This window comes from Cyprinus carpio, chromosome A17, assembly GCF_018340385.1.
Source record: "Cyprinus carpio isolate SPL01 chromosome A17, ASM1834038v1, whole genome shotgun sequence".
NCBI lineage: Eukaryota > Metazoa > Chordata > Actinopteri > Cypriniformes > Cyprinidae > Cyprinus > Cyprinus carpio.
The window spans coordinates 22,778,071-22,798,251 of NC_056588.1; the positions used below are offsets into that span (position 1 = coordinate 22,778,071).

At 36.3% G+C, this 20,181-nt stretch overlaps 1 protein-coding gene across 1 annotated transcript in view; it reads left to right on the forward strand.

Annotated features, from left to right (window-relative positions):
- Window positions 1–20,181, forward strand: part of LOC109108381 (ral GTPase-activating protein subunit alpha-2-like) — a 230,076-nt gene that overhangs the window by 153,585 nt on the left and 56,310 nt on the right. Inside the window, 10 exon segments of the mRNA XM_042774578.1 lie at window positions 6,543–6,671; window positions 6,775–6,903; window positions 7,108–7,151; window positions 7,314–7,437; window positions 8,956–9,066; window positions 9,149–9,217; window positions 9,414–9,551; window positions 11,249–11,432; window positions 14,454–15,258; window positions 19,042–19,113. Coding sequence (XP_042630512.1) covers window positions 6,543–6,671; window positions 6,775–6,903; window positions 7,108–7,151; window positions 7,314–7,437; window positions 8,956–9,066; window positions 9,149–9,217; window positions 9,414–9,551; window positions 11,249–11,432; window positions 14,454–15,258; window positions 19,042–19,113 — 1,805 coding nt within the window.

The following is a 20,181-nucleotide window of genomic DNA, read 5'->3' on the forward strand; positions in this document are numbered from 1 at the left end:
AAAGTTAAATTTTTATCATTACATTATGGAAAATAATGAACTTTTTCACAATATGCTAATTGTTTTGAGAAGGACCTGTATGCTCTCTCCTCTAAACATTCACAAAGAATCATTATTGAATAATCAAAAGATTATTAGACTGATCTGATTTTGACTGATATACATTAACCTTTTTTTTTTTCTTTAGGGTTTTATCCCTAAACAGGTTTTTTTTTGGTTAGATGATGTTCAGATCACCAGTCGTGTGTGTGTGCTGGCACTGCGCTGCGTCCTCTCTCTTTCATTTCTGGTTCTTTTTATTTGGTCAAAAAATAAGAGCTCCCTGGATGTTGAGCTGCAATGGAGATTGGACAGAAAAAAAGGCAGTGAAAGTGATTTTTAACACTTTTGTGGATCTACGAACTGTTGTGTGTCGATAACAGATTCGATTTGTGTCACTGTGGGCTTGAAGTCTCACTCAAAATCCACATAGGAACAGATCTAAAGGCCAGATAGAGCTCAGAGACAACATGAGCGGGATGTGTAGAAGTGCATCACTTCCTGCTGGTGTTTTACACCACTCGCTTGATGGAGCTGTTAAAGTTAAAGGGCACCTATTATGCAAAATCCACTTTGGACATAAATGATGTGTTTGGCGGTTTGTGAACGCAAACACCCTACAATGAATAAAAATCTACCCACTTATTTTTTTAGTCCCCATTAAACCAAATCAGTCTCATTAGACCTGCAGTTTTGATTCTCTGAGCAGTGTGACATCACATTTTTAGGCCCCGCCCACGACCGCTGACTTACAGTCCTGCATTACCGTAGTATCACGCCCTCAGGGAGTTCAAAACAATCGTGTGTGCTCGGTGTTTGGACGTAAGACTGAACCTAAGAGTCTTGATTTTCTCTTTGTTGTTATAGTGCTTAGCTAATGTTTTTAACCGTATTTGTGTGTGTGTCATTTTGGTAAAGCGCATAGTGAATGTTATCGTAGTGTTTGTGTGAATGTGTGTTGCTCCATGGCCGTTGTGTGCAAAATGAGCTGTGAAAAACTCTACAAGTACATATAATGTATCAAATAAGCATTCAGAGACGACATGGGTTATTCTCATAAGTGTCTATTCTGCTGGAGTCTCTCCTTCATCGGTGTTTGACTTCCATACATGTACGGTCTTCTCTCGCTCTCAGTCCATGTTGCTACCGGCTGTTTGTTGCTGTAGGTATGCAAAGCAGAAATGTATATGCCACGCCCTCTTCTGAAGACTGGCTGGAATATGCAGCTCTTTGCATTTAAAGTGATACACACCAAAACAGCTCTTTTTTTAGACACGCCCCAAAAAAAGACATTTTCCACTTGTTGTATATAATAAATGATCTGCGGGGTATTTTGGGGACACCCAAGACCAATATTACATCTTGTAAAAAGGGGCATAATAGGTGCCCTTTAAAGTTTAGAGTTCACATCTTATACACTTCTGAAAGAACTGTTTGTGTTCACGACAGTACAGTTTAACAGTCAGCCAACTGCAAAAACAATGTGAGTTGGGTGGTTGGATTATGGGGCTGCAGTTCAAACACAGTTCAGTGATGGTTTCATTCGTTTCTGGTGCACTGACCATTTAATAATTTAGAATCATATGTGCAACTATATGCTTTACCTCAGAGTAGTGCAAATACAATACAACAGTTTCTCTGCAACTGCTGGCAAATTGTGTAAGCTCACAAGGAGAGTTATTGAATATCCTATAAATGCTCAAACACTGCAATAGATTGTGAGCACGGATAAAAGCACTTTTGAATAACACTTGAATCTACATCTAGTAAAGTAATTTCTGCACTGTCAAGCTTAAAAACATGCAGTGCGAGTTTTAAAACACGCAGTAATATGTTAAGTTGTTGTTTTCCATTTTGTTTATCTGTATTTTAATTTACATTTTATTTTATGAATAATTAATAAAATTACATACAGTGTGTTTTTTTTAAGGTTTTAAAGGTGGTTTTCAGTTAAAAGTATGTCGTAACAAATACTGCAGTAAAACTTAAGTTGTGATATGTGTATGGCGGGTTTATTGTTAGGTAAATTTGCAGATAATCATACAAATCATTGTTTTTTTTTGTTTTTTTAATCAGACAATAATCATACAGTTAAAATTCACATTGTGACCTCCCTAAGGATGGGTCTTGACTTTGACCTTCGGACTGTAGAAAGTGCAAATTAAATGGGGAACTGGCAGAATATTGGAAAGAAAGAACTAAAGTTATTGCTCTGCCTTCATCAGAGAAGAGATGCTGTTGTGAGGAAAATGGGACATTATGTATTTGACTGAAGATTAATGGGCACCATATTTACTGTCAAATAATAATGATGTGCATGTAATTAACACTGCATCATAAAATATAAATAAATAAATAAGCAGTAGTGTAATTTTATGGTGATTTTGTATCCGTAAGAATGTTGCTGGTTCACAAACAGAATTACCAGCACAAAATATCCCTTTGAGTGATTGATACATCAATATTTATTGATGTATATACGTTTTATTGTTTTAAAAGAAATTGTGCTATGCTATGTATGTGTGCAGGTACCCTGATCAAACTGAAGATGTAGATCAGGGTCGGCAACCTTTTCGGCATGATGTGCCATTTTAAATTTTTCTGGTTAACCACTGAAAAACCACAACCACAACAACCCCCCCCCCCACACACACACACACCCCCACCCCCATTTCATGCAAATAGTTTCTGAAGATTTTTTAATAAATTATTTAAACTTTAAAAAAAAAAAATACTGATACACAATAACAGATACACAGTGTGCCGTGTGTGTGGTGTGTGTGACAAGGCCAATGCCATTAAAACAGTTTAATCACCGTTACATACACACACACACACACACACACACACCACTCGCACACAGAGATCTGAGATCGCACTGTGCAAAAAGTAACATTCAGAAGCTCATAAACTTGTCAGCGCTGCCACGCAAATTTTATTAATTGATACTGAATCGCTAAAGTATATTTCTCAGCAACAAGGAGGGCAAAATCGCTGTTTCTTTAAGTAACTAAAACTCAGCTCCATTGTTTGTAGAGAGAGACAGACGCAGACAATTTACACATCTTTCTCTCTCTTTCAGCTTTATGTTACCTCGCTCTCTTTAATGTTAAAAAACTGACACTTTGCGTTCTGCTTCTGTGAACAGTAAACCCCGCCTACTTTGATATGATTGGCCATCTCAGGCATTTTGACGTTGACGAGTGCTGTTAGACCGCTGAGGCTTTGATCTGAAGCGCCTAGTATGTGCAGCGTTTGTGCGCATGCTCCATAGACCAGCGTGAGTTAATTCTCACACTTTTATAGTATTTTAGCTCCTAACTGGCTGTGTGATTATGAGAAGTTAATACCTCAAAATGTACGTCAGTATCAACCCTCTACAGACACCTTGGCAATTGAATCACCATTGGCTAGTAAATATTTTAGTTTCATCGCCAGACTGAAATATATAAATTGAATCACCATTGGCTATATATATATATATAATATTTGTAAAATGGCGCAGTTTTTTAAATATCTGAAAGTACACTATTAATTAACATCAGTCAGTCAAGCTTTATAATAATCAACACACATATACAGTATTATTTAATAATATAACTTTAGTAATTAGAAGTAAACTTGATAACCATGTCTGAATGCATATTGAACATTTTAACTGGACTTGTGGTGGTGCTTTTTTTTGTCATTCAGTGTTTCTGTAAAAAAAAAAAAAATTATAATAAAAAACATTGGGAAAAAAACTAGTAAAAATACTGAGAAGATAGTAATGATACGAATTCTCAAAATAAGAACTATAAAACACACTAAGGATTACTAAGGATTCATGAGCTGCTGTGATACATGAATATTAATCAGGTTTTGTGCGTATGTCGAACTGATTTGCTGGAATCAAAACAGGGACGATAATAGGTGAGCGCCAGCCAATGAGATTGCCATTTTGCGCATTAACTCCACCCACTACTGGAAAAACCCGGCTGTTCTTAAGAGCTGAAGACGTCCAAAGGAACGCTGTTATTTTTGACCAGGAAAAATAAAACAAAAAATATTGTTTTAAATGTAGCGCGTCAATTCACCCTCTCTCTCTCTCTCTCTCTCTCTCTCTCTCTCTCTCTCTCTCTATAAATGTGTGCTAAACTTATACTTAGCCTTCAGCTAACACACTGGCGGGTAAAAATCTGAGAATTTATTAGCCATTGGCTAATATTAGACATCATTTAGTCGCCCAGAGTGAAGATTTAGTCGCATATGCTAGTGATTTACTCGCAGTGTAGAGGGTTGTCAGTATGCAGTTTTCCCTATTGCTCGCGTGCCAGTGATTATCCCTCAGCGTTCCACTGTTGGTACGTGTGCCGTAGGTTGCCGACCCCTTCTGTAGATAATGATTAAACCTTTCTTTGTGCACTGATATAGGAACAGAAAAGTCAACAAATAAGAGCACTGCTAACAGTAGTTGTACTGCTGGCTGGATTTTAGTGAAATACACACTGGCCATCATCACATTGATTTTTACCTCCATCGTTTGGAGTCACGTAGAGGTCAAAAATGGAGGTATTTGTCTAAGAGCTGCAGTACATCTGGAGTCTTCAGATGGAAAGGACCAATCGTGGCACATTCACCCATGTGTCTGTACATATAAATGTCCTTGCACTGCTCTGACAATTTAAACCGTTTTGGCCGTGTTTAACTGTCACAGACACACATGCTGTGGATTCAGATTGTGCTTGCTGTATTTACCCGCTGCATAATAGTCCCGCTTTGCAGAATTGCTGCTTCCTCCAAAATGCTCATTTTGGGTAATCACACAGCAGTTTGGTGGCGCTTAATTACTACTGGTTGCTAAGCATTGCAAAGGTCAGTTATTGCAGAATGAGGGTAAAATGTCCCTGCAGATGCATCGCTTCCACCAATTTCACATCTCCCTCTCAGCAGGACTTTTTCTGCCGCTAGGATTGTCTATATTGTTTATTTGTTTGTTTGTTTTGTTTTTTCTTCGTCTGACAGCGTTTACAAAGGATTCAATTAAGAAAGATGAATGTGGCCAGGACGGAGCAGCCCGTGTTTATGCATTTGTTTGTTTGTGCTCATGGCACAGTGGTTTAAAAAACTGATCTGAGAGAGGCAGAAATGGTTGGTGGTTTATAAAGTGGTTAAAGCATACACAGAGTTATGTAATGATTCACACCTTCAGATAACTTATGAAGTCTAGAGATTGTGCCTCGAAATGTTGTTTGCGGTTAACCTGAGTTTAAATCTGTCAGTACTGTAAATTTTTTAAATGTATCTAATTTATTGCGGTAATTAAAAAAAAAAAAAAAATGCACACCCTTTCACTGCATTACATTTCATAAAAAAATTTAGTTCCTCATTATTTTGAAGAAATTGACACCCACTCAGAAACGCAATAGTAATGTTCCAATTGTGATCGTTTTGTGAATCTGTACTGAATCACAGTCAATGATTCATTTTTGAATTGATCCAAACAACTCATTATCCAGTTAAAGTGAGTCCGTTAGCAAGGCACTGAACTGTTTCATGTCTATCTGACTTTATACTTGTGTTGAGCTTGAGTGTGCGTGTGACTGATGGTGTGAAAAATAATTATTAATTCTGGATTTTAGTATTGATGATTACATGACACATACATATTACATACTTGAGTTATTTTGTGAACTACGCTGGTTGTGTAAACCCATAGCGTGAAATGCTTGATAGTGGACATGTCCACATTTGTATGTAAAAACAATAAATAACATTAAAATGGCACAAATTTATGCACATTTCTTTGCTGCTGTAGCAGATTCAAGTGATTTAAAAAAAAGAGTATGCTTGCATAAGTTTAAAAAAAAATGTTAACACAAGTTGCCCCATGTGACTTCTAACTTTTAACTTTTATAGGATTTATCAGTCTATGTTTATACTAATTCTCACCACACATTTGGTTTTGTTTATTCTTAAATTAGTGCTGTCATATTGTACTCCTGTAGCTCAAGTGGTAGAGCATTGCGTTAACAAGCGCAAGGTTGGGGGTTCGATTCCCCGGGAACACATGATAGGTTAAAATTGATAACCTGAATGCACTGTAAGTCGCTTTGGATAAATATTTTAATTAATTTAAATTCATATAAATGCAGTATATATATATATATATATATATATATATATATATATATATATATATATATATATACTATATTATGGAAACAAACTTTTACTTTGGGTGTGATTAATCAATTTGACAGCACTCTTTTAAGTATTTTATAGTATATTTTGTTATTTTTACTTGTTTGCACACTTGAACTGCAGTAAGATAAAAAGATATTATAGTATATTGAAGTTTAATGTGTTTATGGTATATATACGGTTTAATAAAATAAGATGATTTTTTTTTTTAGTTTATCCTTACCTGTTCAAGTACTTGATTGGTGTGTTTCATCCACCACTGCCCAACAGATTATCATTATTAATTTTCCCCCTCCTCTCTCATGTTCTGATGTGCTCAGGATGTGTTGAACGCGATGATTAGGTGGTGCTCACCACGCTTCTTCTTCCTGGGCCTGCCGGGCTTCACCATGCTGGTGGGGGACTTCATCACGGCGGCTGCTCGTGTCCTCAACACTGATTCCTTTGAGGTACCGCTGCTGTCAGTCCTAAAAAAAATACATCTGCATCTACACTACTTACACAGAAGCACACAGCTTCATGTAGTGTTTTCTCCACTCATGCTCATGTCAGGCTCCACGGATCGAGGCTCAGACAGTTCTTGGTTCGCTGGTGTGCTTCCCTAACCTGTATCAACAGATCCCCTCTTTGCAGTCTGTTCCCGGATCTGAGGATATCGTAGTTGGCAAAGAGGACATGAAGGTATGCCATTACAAAAGTTAACCAAATCCCTTGTTTTATTACACATTTTCTAATGACTTTTTTTTTAAACTATTGTTTAATACATGTGGTATACAAATATGTAAACCATGCTCACAAGACTGAACCTTGAACCGTTGATTAGCCTTGATATATGTTACCAGATGTATTAGTATTAACTGTCCTTGTCATGCTTTCTGTCTGTAGGACTACCTTGTGAACATCCTTTTGAAGACGGCACGCAATGAGACATGTGTGAAGGAGCCAGGTACTCCACAACCAGAACATTCCTTACCCACCATTCTCCTGACTGACATAGATCCAGGCCACTGAGCCTTATGTGTAGTGATCTTGCATTCATTTTTGATATTTTATTTTGTTCCTATTCAAATGTCATGCATGATTGCAACCACACTGATATGTTTTAGGTGTGTAGCAATCTGCAGTCTGGGGCTGTGGGTGTGTGAGGAGCTGAGGCAGACAGAAACTCACCATCAGGTCAAAGATGCCATTAATGTCCTGGGCGTCACGTTGAAGGTGATTATATTTGATCTGTTTTTCACCATTAGTCTCTTCTACTAGTCTGTATTAGTTAGTTGGTTTTGAACTGTATCTCTGAAGACAACCATGAAATTCCAAAGATCACATAGGATTGCGAACGTTTGTTACGCTCAGTCTTCAAAGGAAAACCTTTTGTTTTGCCAGGTCAAATAGGCTTGTGTTTTTCCTGATCAATTTTATTTATATGTAAATAAACAATAAATATAATGGTCCCCAATGGTACTTCAGTATAACATAACATGTAAAGTTACCACAAATCTATTGATTATATACAAATTCCAAACGGTTAGCACCTGTATTATTGTTCAATTGCAGTATAGATGGAAAAGATAGTCTGAAAATGTAGTTGAGTCATTTAAAACCACTCATTTTCGAATGATAACTTCCATCTTAAGTGTCCTCGTTCCCTTCCTTATGCAGCACTGATCACATCCTGTTCATATTGACTCAAAGCAGCTCAGACCAAAATAAAGCTTCGGCAGAGGAACAGGGTTTCCATCTCTAAAAGGCATGTGCTGAACTGTTGGGAGTTTATGTGTGGCTGCCTCTCTTCTATTACTCTGAGAAAACACTCATTCTCTCACCTCAGATTCCACATGAGCCCAGAGCAAAAGAGAATTGTGGGTAGAGCAGTAGACACAATCCATTAACCTGGGATCTCCCAGCAATGTTTCTTTGTAAAATAAGTTGGTGATGAATAGAAATAACAATTGTCCTTTTTATAACATCATATTAAAAATACCATGTTTTATCACTAATGCTATTATCACTAATACCAGATGATATTGAAAAAATTTTGGGACAACTGGTTTTACAGTAAAAGGTGTGTGTGTGTGTGTGTCTGTCTGTGTGTCTGTGTCTGTGTGTGTGTGTGTGTGTGTGTGTGTGTGTGTGTCTGTGTGTGTGTGTGTATATAAAACCATAGTTCAGATATAATCAAATTAAATGGTACATTTGAGTTAAGAACATTCTAGTTGTTTTCTCTGATCATTTCAAAGTGGAGTTTGTATTGCGTTCAATATGAATTGCAAGTGGAATGTATTTTATTAGTTTTTTTTTTTTTTCAGTATATTTTATAATACACTATTGTTCAAAAGTCGATTTTTCAGAAATCTAATTCTAATATGCTGATTAGCAGCTCAAGGAACATTTCTTATTATTGTCAATGTTGAAAGTTCTGCTACTTAATAGTTTTGGATTCTTTGATAAATAGAATGTTCAAAAGAACAACATTTATTTGAAATAGAAATGTTTTGTTACATTTTAAATGTCTTTACTGACATTTTTTGTTCAAATAAAAGTTTTTTTTTGAGTGATAATGTATATTTTATAAAAAGGTATAACCTTATCTACTTAGTATTATATCAAATTATGCATATAAAAAAGAAAAAATTAAATGTCTTTCTTCCTGATCATGTTCATTTAGTGAAAAAAGTTTTTTTTTTTTTTTTGTCTGGACTGTAACGTGAGAGTGAATGTAATTTTGTTTTTTAGTTTGGAAATAAGGTGGTGGCCAGTGTGGCCTGTGACATCTTTCAGCTACTGATTTCTCACTGGCAGCACTTACAGAGACTGGATCCGTCCCTTCCAAAAAGAATTATAGAGGTACGATCTCCATCACATGATGCATCTGTTGCAGTATTGTGTAAGGAGCGCCTGCTTAATGTCCACTTTTCGTCTGTTGTAGATTTTTGTAGCAACCATAGCATTTCTTCTGCCCAGTGCTGAACACTCAACAGTTGAGGCAGATAAAAAGGTAAGCAAGCAAAACATCTCTGTTTGTGTAAGCAGTGTTGGACATGGGAATTCAGAATTAGTAGCACACGGCAGTTCATCTAGTCTTTCTACTCATTGGTCCATCCTTCCTAACAGCTTGTTTATGGCAGGTTTATTGATTGTTTTGTAGTCATGTCAAGAGTGTGCTGAATGAATGCTTTCTCCGTGCACTCTAGTTAATGGTGTCTCTACTGCTGTGCCTGCTGGACTGGTGCATGGCCGTACCTCTCTCCATCCTGCTGGAGCCCATCACTATGCCTGTGCTGGATGACCCCGCATCGCAGAAAGCCCCTCTACTCGACTACATTTACAGGGTGGGTACAGGCAGTTTGTTGCTTAAAATTAAAGCAGAAATATTCCAGTGCATGTGTGTGCGTTCTAATATAAATGCACTCGTCCCCTCAGAGCTCATATTTAGTCATCAGACACTAATGAGAGGGCATTGAGGGGCACAGAATAAATGAGATATTAGTCCCCGGGCCTGTTGTGCAGATGCAGACAGACCACAGACCTTTGTGCAGATGTCATGCTCCCAGAAAAAAAATGGCCAAATTATTTAAATGTCCCATTGTTGGATTGATAAGCTCACCAATGAATGCTGAATTTAAGAATTCAGTTCATCATCATATGAGAGAAAATGCACCTGCTGCAAAGGGGAAAAGGAAAGAATAAATGTCCTTTGTTTTTCCTCTGCACTCGTTTGACTGTTAATCATTTTCTGCTAGTTATTATATGCTCAGTGGGATTACTTTAATCTCCCATTTGTCAGAGCTGAATATCGTCTGGCACGAGCACATGTGTATAGCCCTCATCAGGACCGCAAACCAGTACTCGTGTTGTGTCTAAGTTAAGTGCAAGGAATAATGATTAGCATCTCAAGCCTATAGTACTACTCAAATAATAATTGGTAATGACTGTCCTTTAATGTTATGGAGTCTTGGTTCATTTATGCAGCACAGTTTGAGAAGTGCCACTTACTACATTTATAGACTAATGAAAATCACTCTGAATCCTCAAAACCAGCAAATGCAGTTTAACACTTATAGTAATGAATTTTCCTGAATTTGTTTTGTTTTTCTCTCATCTTGTCACTATTTGACTGTTTTATGCTGTGCCAGTTTTTTTTTTTTCTTTACAAAAGCAGTCAGTTTATGGCTTAAGAAATCTCTGAATTTCCATTTGAGCCAGATGGCACTAGTAGCTCTATGGTGTGATTATGTGGCAAAGTTAAAGTTCTGTGGTTTTATCTTTAGGTATTTTGAGAACATGAATTTATATCTGATCATGTTCATGTAGCTTACAGGGTGGTTGTTTGCTGCGTGAGTGTGCGGTGTTTGAGAATGAGCCAAGGGATAAAGCCTTAATTAAATCAAACAGACCAAACCTGTTCAGGCACTGTGATAAACTGTGCTGGACTGTGTCTTATCTTCTTCAGCCAATAGAGCCATGGCCATCTGTTTTTGCACATCAATACACTCCCAATATCACTGGAGAAAATAGATTATTAGCCCATAAAGCCCCTCGCGCTGGGTTTCCTGGCTTAGCATTGTAAATATCGTCCCATCTCCATATGGCGGCCCTGTAGCGCTCAACCACACCGTCTGGGTGTAACAACAATGTTTCAATCTATTACAGATTTCTTTTTAATGCATCTCAGTGAAGTGCCAAGAAGAGCATCTTTATGGCTGAAGTAATCTCTGAGTTGTTGATCCTAACAGAGCTTGCTATTTAATGCATTCTCGTTAGGCTTTCAAAATGCGTTAATATCATAACAATGCCATTAGAATCTTATGCATTACATTTTGTATTTGTAATTCAGTCTAGAACAACAAGGAATGCATCCCATTATTAAATAAATAATCTCACTTTTTTCTGAAGGTGTTCCCCAGGGTTCTGTATTAGGCCCACACATCTTTTCTTTTCTTTTTATTTCATTTTATTTATTTTTCTTTAGCCATTCTTTTTTGTAGTATATCACCGGTGTACTTAATTCACTGTTCTGCTGTCTTAGGTGCTGCACACTTGTGTATCAGGGTCTAATCTGCACACTCAGCAGAGTCACTACCTCCTCAGCCTCGCTGATCTGTCGACAGACTATGAACCCTTCCTTACTTTAGGCAATGTCAAGAGTTTTGAACCACCACCCATACACAATGTCATGGGAGACTTCGGAAATCTCCTCACTGTGGCTGAAGGTAAGGACCCTGTTGTGCTTTCAGAAGGAACATAGATAGTGCAATTAATCTTATTGCAATTGTGTTATGTTGTTGTCTACAGCACGTGTCTACAGTGCGCCTAGGGAAATTTCATGACTAATCTGTCATGAACTGTCACGGGGTCATATTTCATCCCAAAATCAAGAGAAAGCTGAAAGGACCTGTTTTTAAGACCATTAACAATGTTTGCATCATTTTGCAATTTTAAACCACCTTTTGGGAAAGAATTTTTTTTTTTTAAATGATATTATTTTTATTATTAACATTATGTTTTTATTTATTTAGTTAGCCTTTTTTAAGTCAATTTGTAAAATACAGTTTATGTTTACATCATGGTAGTATTTGTTATTTTAAATTTACTAATGGTTTCAAATATATATTTATATATAGTAAGATTAACCATATTTCATCACCTTAAATACTCATTTTTGTTTATTTTTGTCATGAAACCTTATTAAATGTAAGAATTTTTGCTTCACATCAATCACTCTTTAATGTCTGTAATTTAAAGGTAATTTTGACTAAATTTACTTTGTCAACTTTTTCAGCATTAATATGAAACTGCTGCATCTCCCTTGAAAAGCAAAGAAAGTACAAAAAAATGAACATTTTTAATTTGTCCTTTGAGTTCTTATCCTGAGTTCTTTTGAATCATATTAGAGCAAATGTAGCACAATGTGGAATGAAATAGAATTTGTAAAGAGGTGTGCATTAGTTCCCTCATCCACTCAAAGCAAGCCCATTTATGCCAATTATTAAAGAAATCATTTTTTCTCCTCCGACCTTGCTTCATCCATTAGGCAATATTTCTTGCGTGTTTTCTACCTCGGCATGTCATCAAATGTCATCTGTTTTTGGTCAGGGTGGGGTTGGGCTGTGGGGGGTTGTTCTTTCCTCTTTCAACAGGGATGCCTTTTATGACAGTACATTTATATCTGTGGAGTAGATGAAGAAAAAGAATGCTGGCTTTTGCAGCACAAACATCTCCATCCATTGACATGCCTTTTATATCTCTGCGTACGAAAAAAAAAAAAAAACAACCTCAGCCAAAGAGCAACAAATAAGCAATATTCCAGTACCTAGCTCATATTGATTAGTTCACTTCAAAGCTCTGTGCATCCCTAATGCAACTTGCTCGTCTTTGCAAAGAGCTTTTTCCACTTTGATGGGGATGATGGTATTGATAGCACTGTCACAATGTGAGCACTTCAGGGTTTTTTTTCCCCCCTTCTCTTTCTCTCATCTTAATCTTAATATCCACTAATGACATCGCTAGATTTCTCACTTTTTGAGAGGTGTTCAGCATTCAGAGGGCTTTAATTCATAGTGCTTGCAGAGCCCTATTCACTCATCACGAAAGGTGTGATGCTCATTAGTGCAGCCCTTTGAGTTTGTTTTAGGAGAATGAATAGATATTTTAAAGGTATCTGGGTGGACACCCGTGTACATGGTGCAAGCATTGAAAAATGGCCTCCATTGGTCATGACAGCTGAAAGCCAGTATACTGACCAGCTTTTGAGAATAAGTGTGGGAAGATACTGTACATAGTCAGCTGGTTTAGGCCTTGTATTACCCTCAAAAAGTCAGTCATACAGCAGTCATTATACAAAAAATATTTACCTGTTGTGTTTTTCAATCAGAATCAAGTATTCCAGAGAGATGTGTAATCATTTGTGATAATGGCCAGCTGACTGTAAATTATCCCACTTACATGGTGACTTACCAAGAAATGAATTAAACGAATGCGGATGAAATATTAATATCAGTTGAAATAGCTTGATTATGTGAGAAGAGAGTTCAGAGTGATCTGAGAGAAATGAAACTAGCACAACAATGTAGGGAATGGATTGCCACTGACAAGTAGTGCTTGACCAATATGATTTTTTTGTGTCTGTTGCCTATACTAATATGTACATATCAGAGTGGCATATAAGACTTGATACACAAAAAGATCAACTGAAAAAATCTTTTGTATATATTTACTAAAAAATGAAATTGAGATTGCAGGACATTTTAAAACTGATACAGGTAATAAGTAACACTTCTGTTAATTGACCAACTGGACGTGACATTAAACAAAATTATAACAAATCTGCAAATAATGGCCACCTAATTGGCCTGGTTGACATATTGGTCTGTCACTAGTTAAAACGGTCAGCTGACCTGCAGAATAACACACCTGACATATCAGAATCACATATCCCACACAGCTGTGAAATATAACAGGGTGATGAGCAGATTTCTACATAACAGTGTTGAGGCAGTACAACTTGCATTTAAAGGGATAGTTCCTTTATCAGTTACACTTACATTTACATAATGCCCAAAGACTTTGGATCACCTTGGAAACACAAGTAAATATACTGTGACTGTCCCTCCAAATTTTGATGCTTCAAAACGTTCATAAAGAGATTGTAAAGATATTCCAAATGAATTGAGCAGTCCAAGTGTTCTGAAGAGACACTTTATATGATGAACAGACACATATATATGAAGCACATCATATATCATCAGAAGCTCAGGCGTACTTGATTGACACACAAAAGCCAATAAGGTTTGTTCTTGCTCATCAAGCATGATTGAGCTTCCATTTACCGTATTTCATGTGCTCTATGTGTAAATACACCCACTTTTTTCTTAATTTTAATATAATTTAAGGTTCTTGATAGTCAGGTGCTTAACAAAACTATTTAAATATTATACTTTTATAATCTCAGTGTAATATGTGCTATTCATTTGTATTTTTATTTGAGCTGCATGGGCTCTTTTCTGTGCTGTACTGTTATTTTCTCACTTTCTTGCTTTCATTTTCCTTTTCTGCGGCACCTTTCTCAAGCACATGTACATTTATTATTAATGTGCATTGTCCCTTTTTAAAAAAAAAAAAAAAAACATAGATCAAATAAATTAATGACAGGATTTTCATTTTTGGGTCAACTAATCCTTTGTGTAAGCTAAATGTTTTCTAATTTACTAAACTTGTGTTGTTTCATGTCCCAGAAAAGAAAAGGAGAAGCCTGGAGCTGATTCCTCTGACCGCTCGGATGGTAATGACACACCTGGTCAATCATTTGGGCCACCATCCTCTCAGTGGCGGCCCTGCCCTCTTAAACAGCCTGGTCAGTGAGAACCACGACAACCCCTACGTAGAATCTTCTGAGCTCTCCTCTGAAGTCTTCAAAAGCCCCAATCTACAGCTCTTTGTGTTCAATGACAGCACACTGGTCTCATGCCTGCAGATCCCTTCTGACAGTTCTAGCATGGCCCAAGTAAGTGCCAACCCGAGGGATCATTCCTCTGATGTCCGCGTCATCGTCAGGGACATCTCGGGAAAGTACTCGTGGGACGGCGGTGTACTGTTCCGCACTTTGGATGGAACTGGCTTGAGTTCTGGTGGCAGCAAAGATCAGTTGTCACACAGCGCCACTCACTCTGAAAAGCAGGGCTCTGTGCGCTCCAGTAAATGCTCCTCTGAGCTGGAAGTGGAAGATGGCGTGGATGTGTTGGACCAGCTACTGGAAGTCCTTGGATACAGCAGCCCTGAGTGCCTGCCGCAGCCCCAGCTGAGGCTCACCCAGCCGCCCTCTCCACCCATCGGCATGAACCCTGACATGGAAGGGCTCATCATGGATGCCATCCACAGACAGGCCAGGCAGGAGGATGAGGAGCTGGCCCGGCGACAGACTGAAGACCCCAGCATCAGAGCAGAGAGGCAGAGAGAGCCCACGCACCACGAGCCAAAATCTCCTTTTTACCTCTGCAGACTTCTCCTCAATGACCTCGGCATGAACTCATGGGATCGCAGGTATGGTATTTCTTAGGAGTTACTGGAAAACATTGTAGCACATTCCAAAATGAAAAATCAGTCACCCACTTCTAAAGCTGCTCTTTTTTCACATCAGTTCTTATTGGTTCTTATGGGTCTTGAGACCATTCTTGATGCAAAATTTGAATGTGTGTGAATGAGATTTGAGAACTGTGGTGAAGAAGATGACTTTGGTAGCTGCCATTGTTTTATAAAAAGGTACAATAAATAAATACACAAACCATAAATTTAGATTTTTAACAAGTTTACAATAAGTCACATAGCTATAAAATATACATGTTTCAAGGCTGCATTTATTTTAATCAAAACAGTGAAAGTACAGTGTAAATAGTACAGTAAAAATGGCAATTTTGTGAAAATTATTTAAATATCAAATATCTGTTTTCTGTGGTGACGCATTGGTGCCACACTGATATATTTTTTTCCACTCAATTTTTGTCGTAATAACGAGATTATGTCGTTTTAAAACAACTTATTTTTCTCATTAACATTTTACATATTTTCTCGTAATAACCAGATGTTATGTTGTTTAAATGACATAATTATCACATTAAAATGTTTTTTTTTTCTCTCGTAATAATGACGTAAAAAAAAAAAAGATATGTTTTTCCCACTAAAGAAGATATTGTCCTATATATCATGATATTATGTGAGCGAGGCGATTGTCTTGAGATAAATGAGGGTCTGCATGCTGCTGAAGTTAATGCAGGAAGAATTATAGAAATACACTGTTTTAATGAGTTTTAATGTTGTTGTTTTTATTGTAGCTGCATGTTTATTAGGATTATTCTCCAATCTGTCTACAATATAATGGCATCCAATAATTGCACTCAGTTCTGCCTGCCTCTTCTGGTCATTTGATTTTCTTTTTAAAAAGAAATAAAGAGAAATTAGAAACTTTTTTCGTTTTGTTTAATAAACAGAAAAATGAAATTAATATTTTTGTTAATGATTAAATTAAAAATAGTTTTTGCTTCAATATTTGTTTCGCATGCGTGGGCTGCCTTGATAGGCCGTTTTTGTCTGATTATAAGAATGAATTATTTACTCGTCAGAAATGATATCTTCAGCTGAATCAAGTGCACATAGCATCACATTCTTCTTGTGGAGTAAATTCCAGGCTTTATACTGTATGAATAGGCTGCGCTGCACTTGCGTGTGACCACAATACAAATAACGAACAGACGGGAAAGACTGTAGCTCTTGTTGGATTTATATGAATTAAGTAAACACAATTTTTTTGTTTTTGTTTTGTTTTCAATTGTTTCAATGAGTTTGAGCACACTCTGTTATTTTACAATTTTACAATTTGTAACATTTTGTTGTTATTGTGGGTATACACAATTTAAAGCAGACATTTACATTTCTTTCCGCTGTTATCACAATGAAAGGGACACGACAGTGCCGCAGACCCATAAAGTGCAGAGTTGCAGAGTCTATGAGATGTATATAGGCAATAAAAATAGCATATGCAACAGCCAAAACAGTATGAAGAATAAAAACCATTCTAATTTGCAGAGCGGTTACATCAGGTGAACTCTTATTCTGTGTGAAGGGACAGAGAGTAAAGACAGGTTGAGTTGAAAAGTGGCGTTTCAGGGCTGCCCACGCATGTGAAAAAAATATGAAACAAATATTAAAGTTTTTTTCTTTTTTTTTTCTCAAAAAAAAAAAAATCATCATCAGACTGGTCGTCTTTTCTCTTTATTTCTCTTACAAGAAAACATTGTTTTCACTAGATAATTGCAATTTTAACAACATATCTTGTTATTATGAGAAAATGTCATTTTAACAAAATAATTATGTAATTTAAACGACATACACAACATTTCTGTTTGTAAAATTTAGGTCTATCAGTCGATTAAAGTGTTTAATATAATTAATTACACAATGTCTCGATTAATTATTCTGATTAATCGCAAATTACATTTGGCTGTGAAAATATACCAAAAGATTATTTAATGCTATTTTTGTGTTCAATGAGAAAGTATTAAGTAGACATTATACATTTTAGCTTTAGAAAGAAATATTTTATTTGATCCAACATAAAATTTATTAAAACATTTATTAAACTTAAATGTTTAGGCTAACATAAACTATAGAACATAAAATAAGATAATTTGAGAAACATGTCAGGTTTTTTTTTTTTTTTTTTTCTTCTTCTTCATTAATGCAGTGGAAGTCATTGGTAACCAAAACAGCTTTGTTACCAACAGTCTTCAAAAAACCTTCTTTTATGTTCCACAAAATTAAGTAGCCTCAGTCCCCCTTTTTTTAAAATGAAATGATACTCTTAGAAACTTTAAAATGCCAGCAGGTGGTGGTGAATGTCTATATGAGTCATTCATACATTAGAACGGCTGATTTGTTCAGGAATGAAGTAAACGTCTCTCTCAGTTTATCAATGGGGCTTTTGAATCATTGATTCAACACGATTCATTCAAAACACGGTTTTCATTCAGAAACTAAACACAGCTGTGTTGCTCGGAGATTCACAACAGCTCTGCTGTAGGTTTATAGGTAATATTTTTGTTGGCAAAACTGAGCAAAAACAGACAATATTGTGTGTAAAATATAACACAATATTAACTTCTTATTTACTATACTGTTGTATAAAATTACATTTGCACTCGGTACAAACAGTACTCGTGTGATATTGCTCTCACTGCTTTATCTCGCTGTGATATTGCTTATCATGTGACAAAAAAAATGAAAACAAAAACTTGTACAGTAGCATTTTTGCCCCAATATCTTGAATTTTGAGGCATAATTGCATTTATGGAGTTGCTGCCCTGCATCATATTTGTCAACAGCCAACTGTATTATGCAAGACGACGTACAGACAGGTCTGGGGGCATGGCCAGTGTGTTAACTGCGTTAAAATATTTTAATCACATTATTTTTTCATAGCTAATTAATTAAGTTAACGTGTTAAACTGACAGCCCTAGTAAAAATAATAGTAAAAATAGAAGGAATAATTAATTCCTGTGATGGTAAAGCTGAAATTTCAGCAGCCTTTACTTATTATATTAAAAATAATTCTGATATGCTAATTGCTGCTCTAGAAAAACATTTTATTATTCATTTCTTCTTCTTCTTCTTCTTCTTCTTCTTCTTCTTCTGATAGATAGATAGATAGATATGACCTGTTAAGCATGTTAATATTCTTTCCCTTTGATTGGGGTAGGCTTGCGGACAGGTGGACACTTTTTAAAATCCCATGTTTGAGAGAGGAAACGCTCTGCCAGTTCAAACAATGGTTAAATAACATACTTTTCCATAAATCTACTTGTATGCTGCCTTTTTGTTCTTTCTGAAAGGAAAAGAGCAGCTTGGCCTTTCCACTAATTTTCTCTTTTATATGATTTTGAGGAAGTGGAGAAAATTTTTGAGTAACTTTTTTTATTTTTTGAGGGCCTATTTGCATTTCAGAATATATGATCATAAAATATATAGTTGCATGAGTTCTAAATATTTTAGATTTGTTTATTTATTTTTCTGGAATTTTAATTTCTAATCCCATGCATGTTATGATACTGTGGTGTCACAGTGTTAATGGTCTTCAGAGGAGTAAGTAAACCTGCAGATTGCTTACTTTACTTGGTTTTACTTTGGTTGAACTGGGATAGAAGAAAATATTTTAACATTAAAAAAAAAAATATACAAATTGAGGTATTTCGTCTGTGTCTCACCATTTATCTTTTAAAAAGTTTTTCCTTTTTTTTTTTTTATGACTGTTCCATTTCTTTTTCTCTTCATAGAAAAAGCTTTCATCTTCTAAAGAAGAACTCCAAGCTCTTGAGAGAGCTGAAGAATTTGGACTCAAGGCAATGGTAAGTGTTTCTGCTCGTTTAAGAAGACCACAACATCTGATGTCCATCCCTTAAAGTTCCATACAGATAATCGCATACCAATTAAATTAGCGACTTTCTGCCTGATTCCTCGGCACTTAAACGCTAAAAATCAGCAGCAAACAACAGCATGCATTTGGAGAGCTCAATCATGCAGCCTAATGCCAGTCTACAGAGAGTGGCTAAATCCTTTAAAGCACTATTAAGGAGACATGTCTTAAGACCACTCTCAGATACTCTGCTCCTCACGGCCTAATCCTGCCCATGTCTGGCTGATCACAGCTCCACACTTCTCAGCCAACAGCGATCAATAGGCACTCAGAGTGGCTAATTACAGAGGCTTATTAAAGAATACCCCCAGGATCGGGCCACCATTACCCTCCTCATGCATAGCCGGCCCACTCATGGCAACCGCTGACTGAGCATGCCAAACATCACACTGCACGGGCATGACGCTTCCTTAGCAACACTGCTCAAAGAGACACACACCCCTTACACATACACACTGCATACCTGGATTTGATTGATTAGCAAATAGTTGCAAAAAGAAATGTATTAAAGTGTGTTTTGGTCAAAAAACAATGTATGATTTGATGAGCATAACAGAGGTGGTGCCATCCATCCTGAGATCCTATTACTTACCTACAGGTTTTAAAGAAAGCCACAACTATTCTTTAGAGAGAGAGAACTATTAGCTATGAGTTAAAGTAATTGTTATTAATTATTAACATGCAAAAGCATAATTTTTACTTCTGTTCCATATTTTGTGCTTAAATATTGTGGATAATGTTTTCTTTTAGAGGATGTTGTGTGGTGTAATTTTGTTTGTGATGATGTGTTTTTAAGATAATTTAGAAAATTTTTTAATTTTTTGATTTGTTTGGAATTAAGATCATTTAGAATATGAAGCAAATGTATTTATGTATGTATGCAACTCATGCTAAAAATATAAATAAAAAATTTTCATTTCCATTTTAGCTTGTTGTCAAGGCAACATATCACATTTTCATTTTAATTAACCTGATGTACTAAAATAACTCAGACAATTTT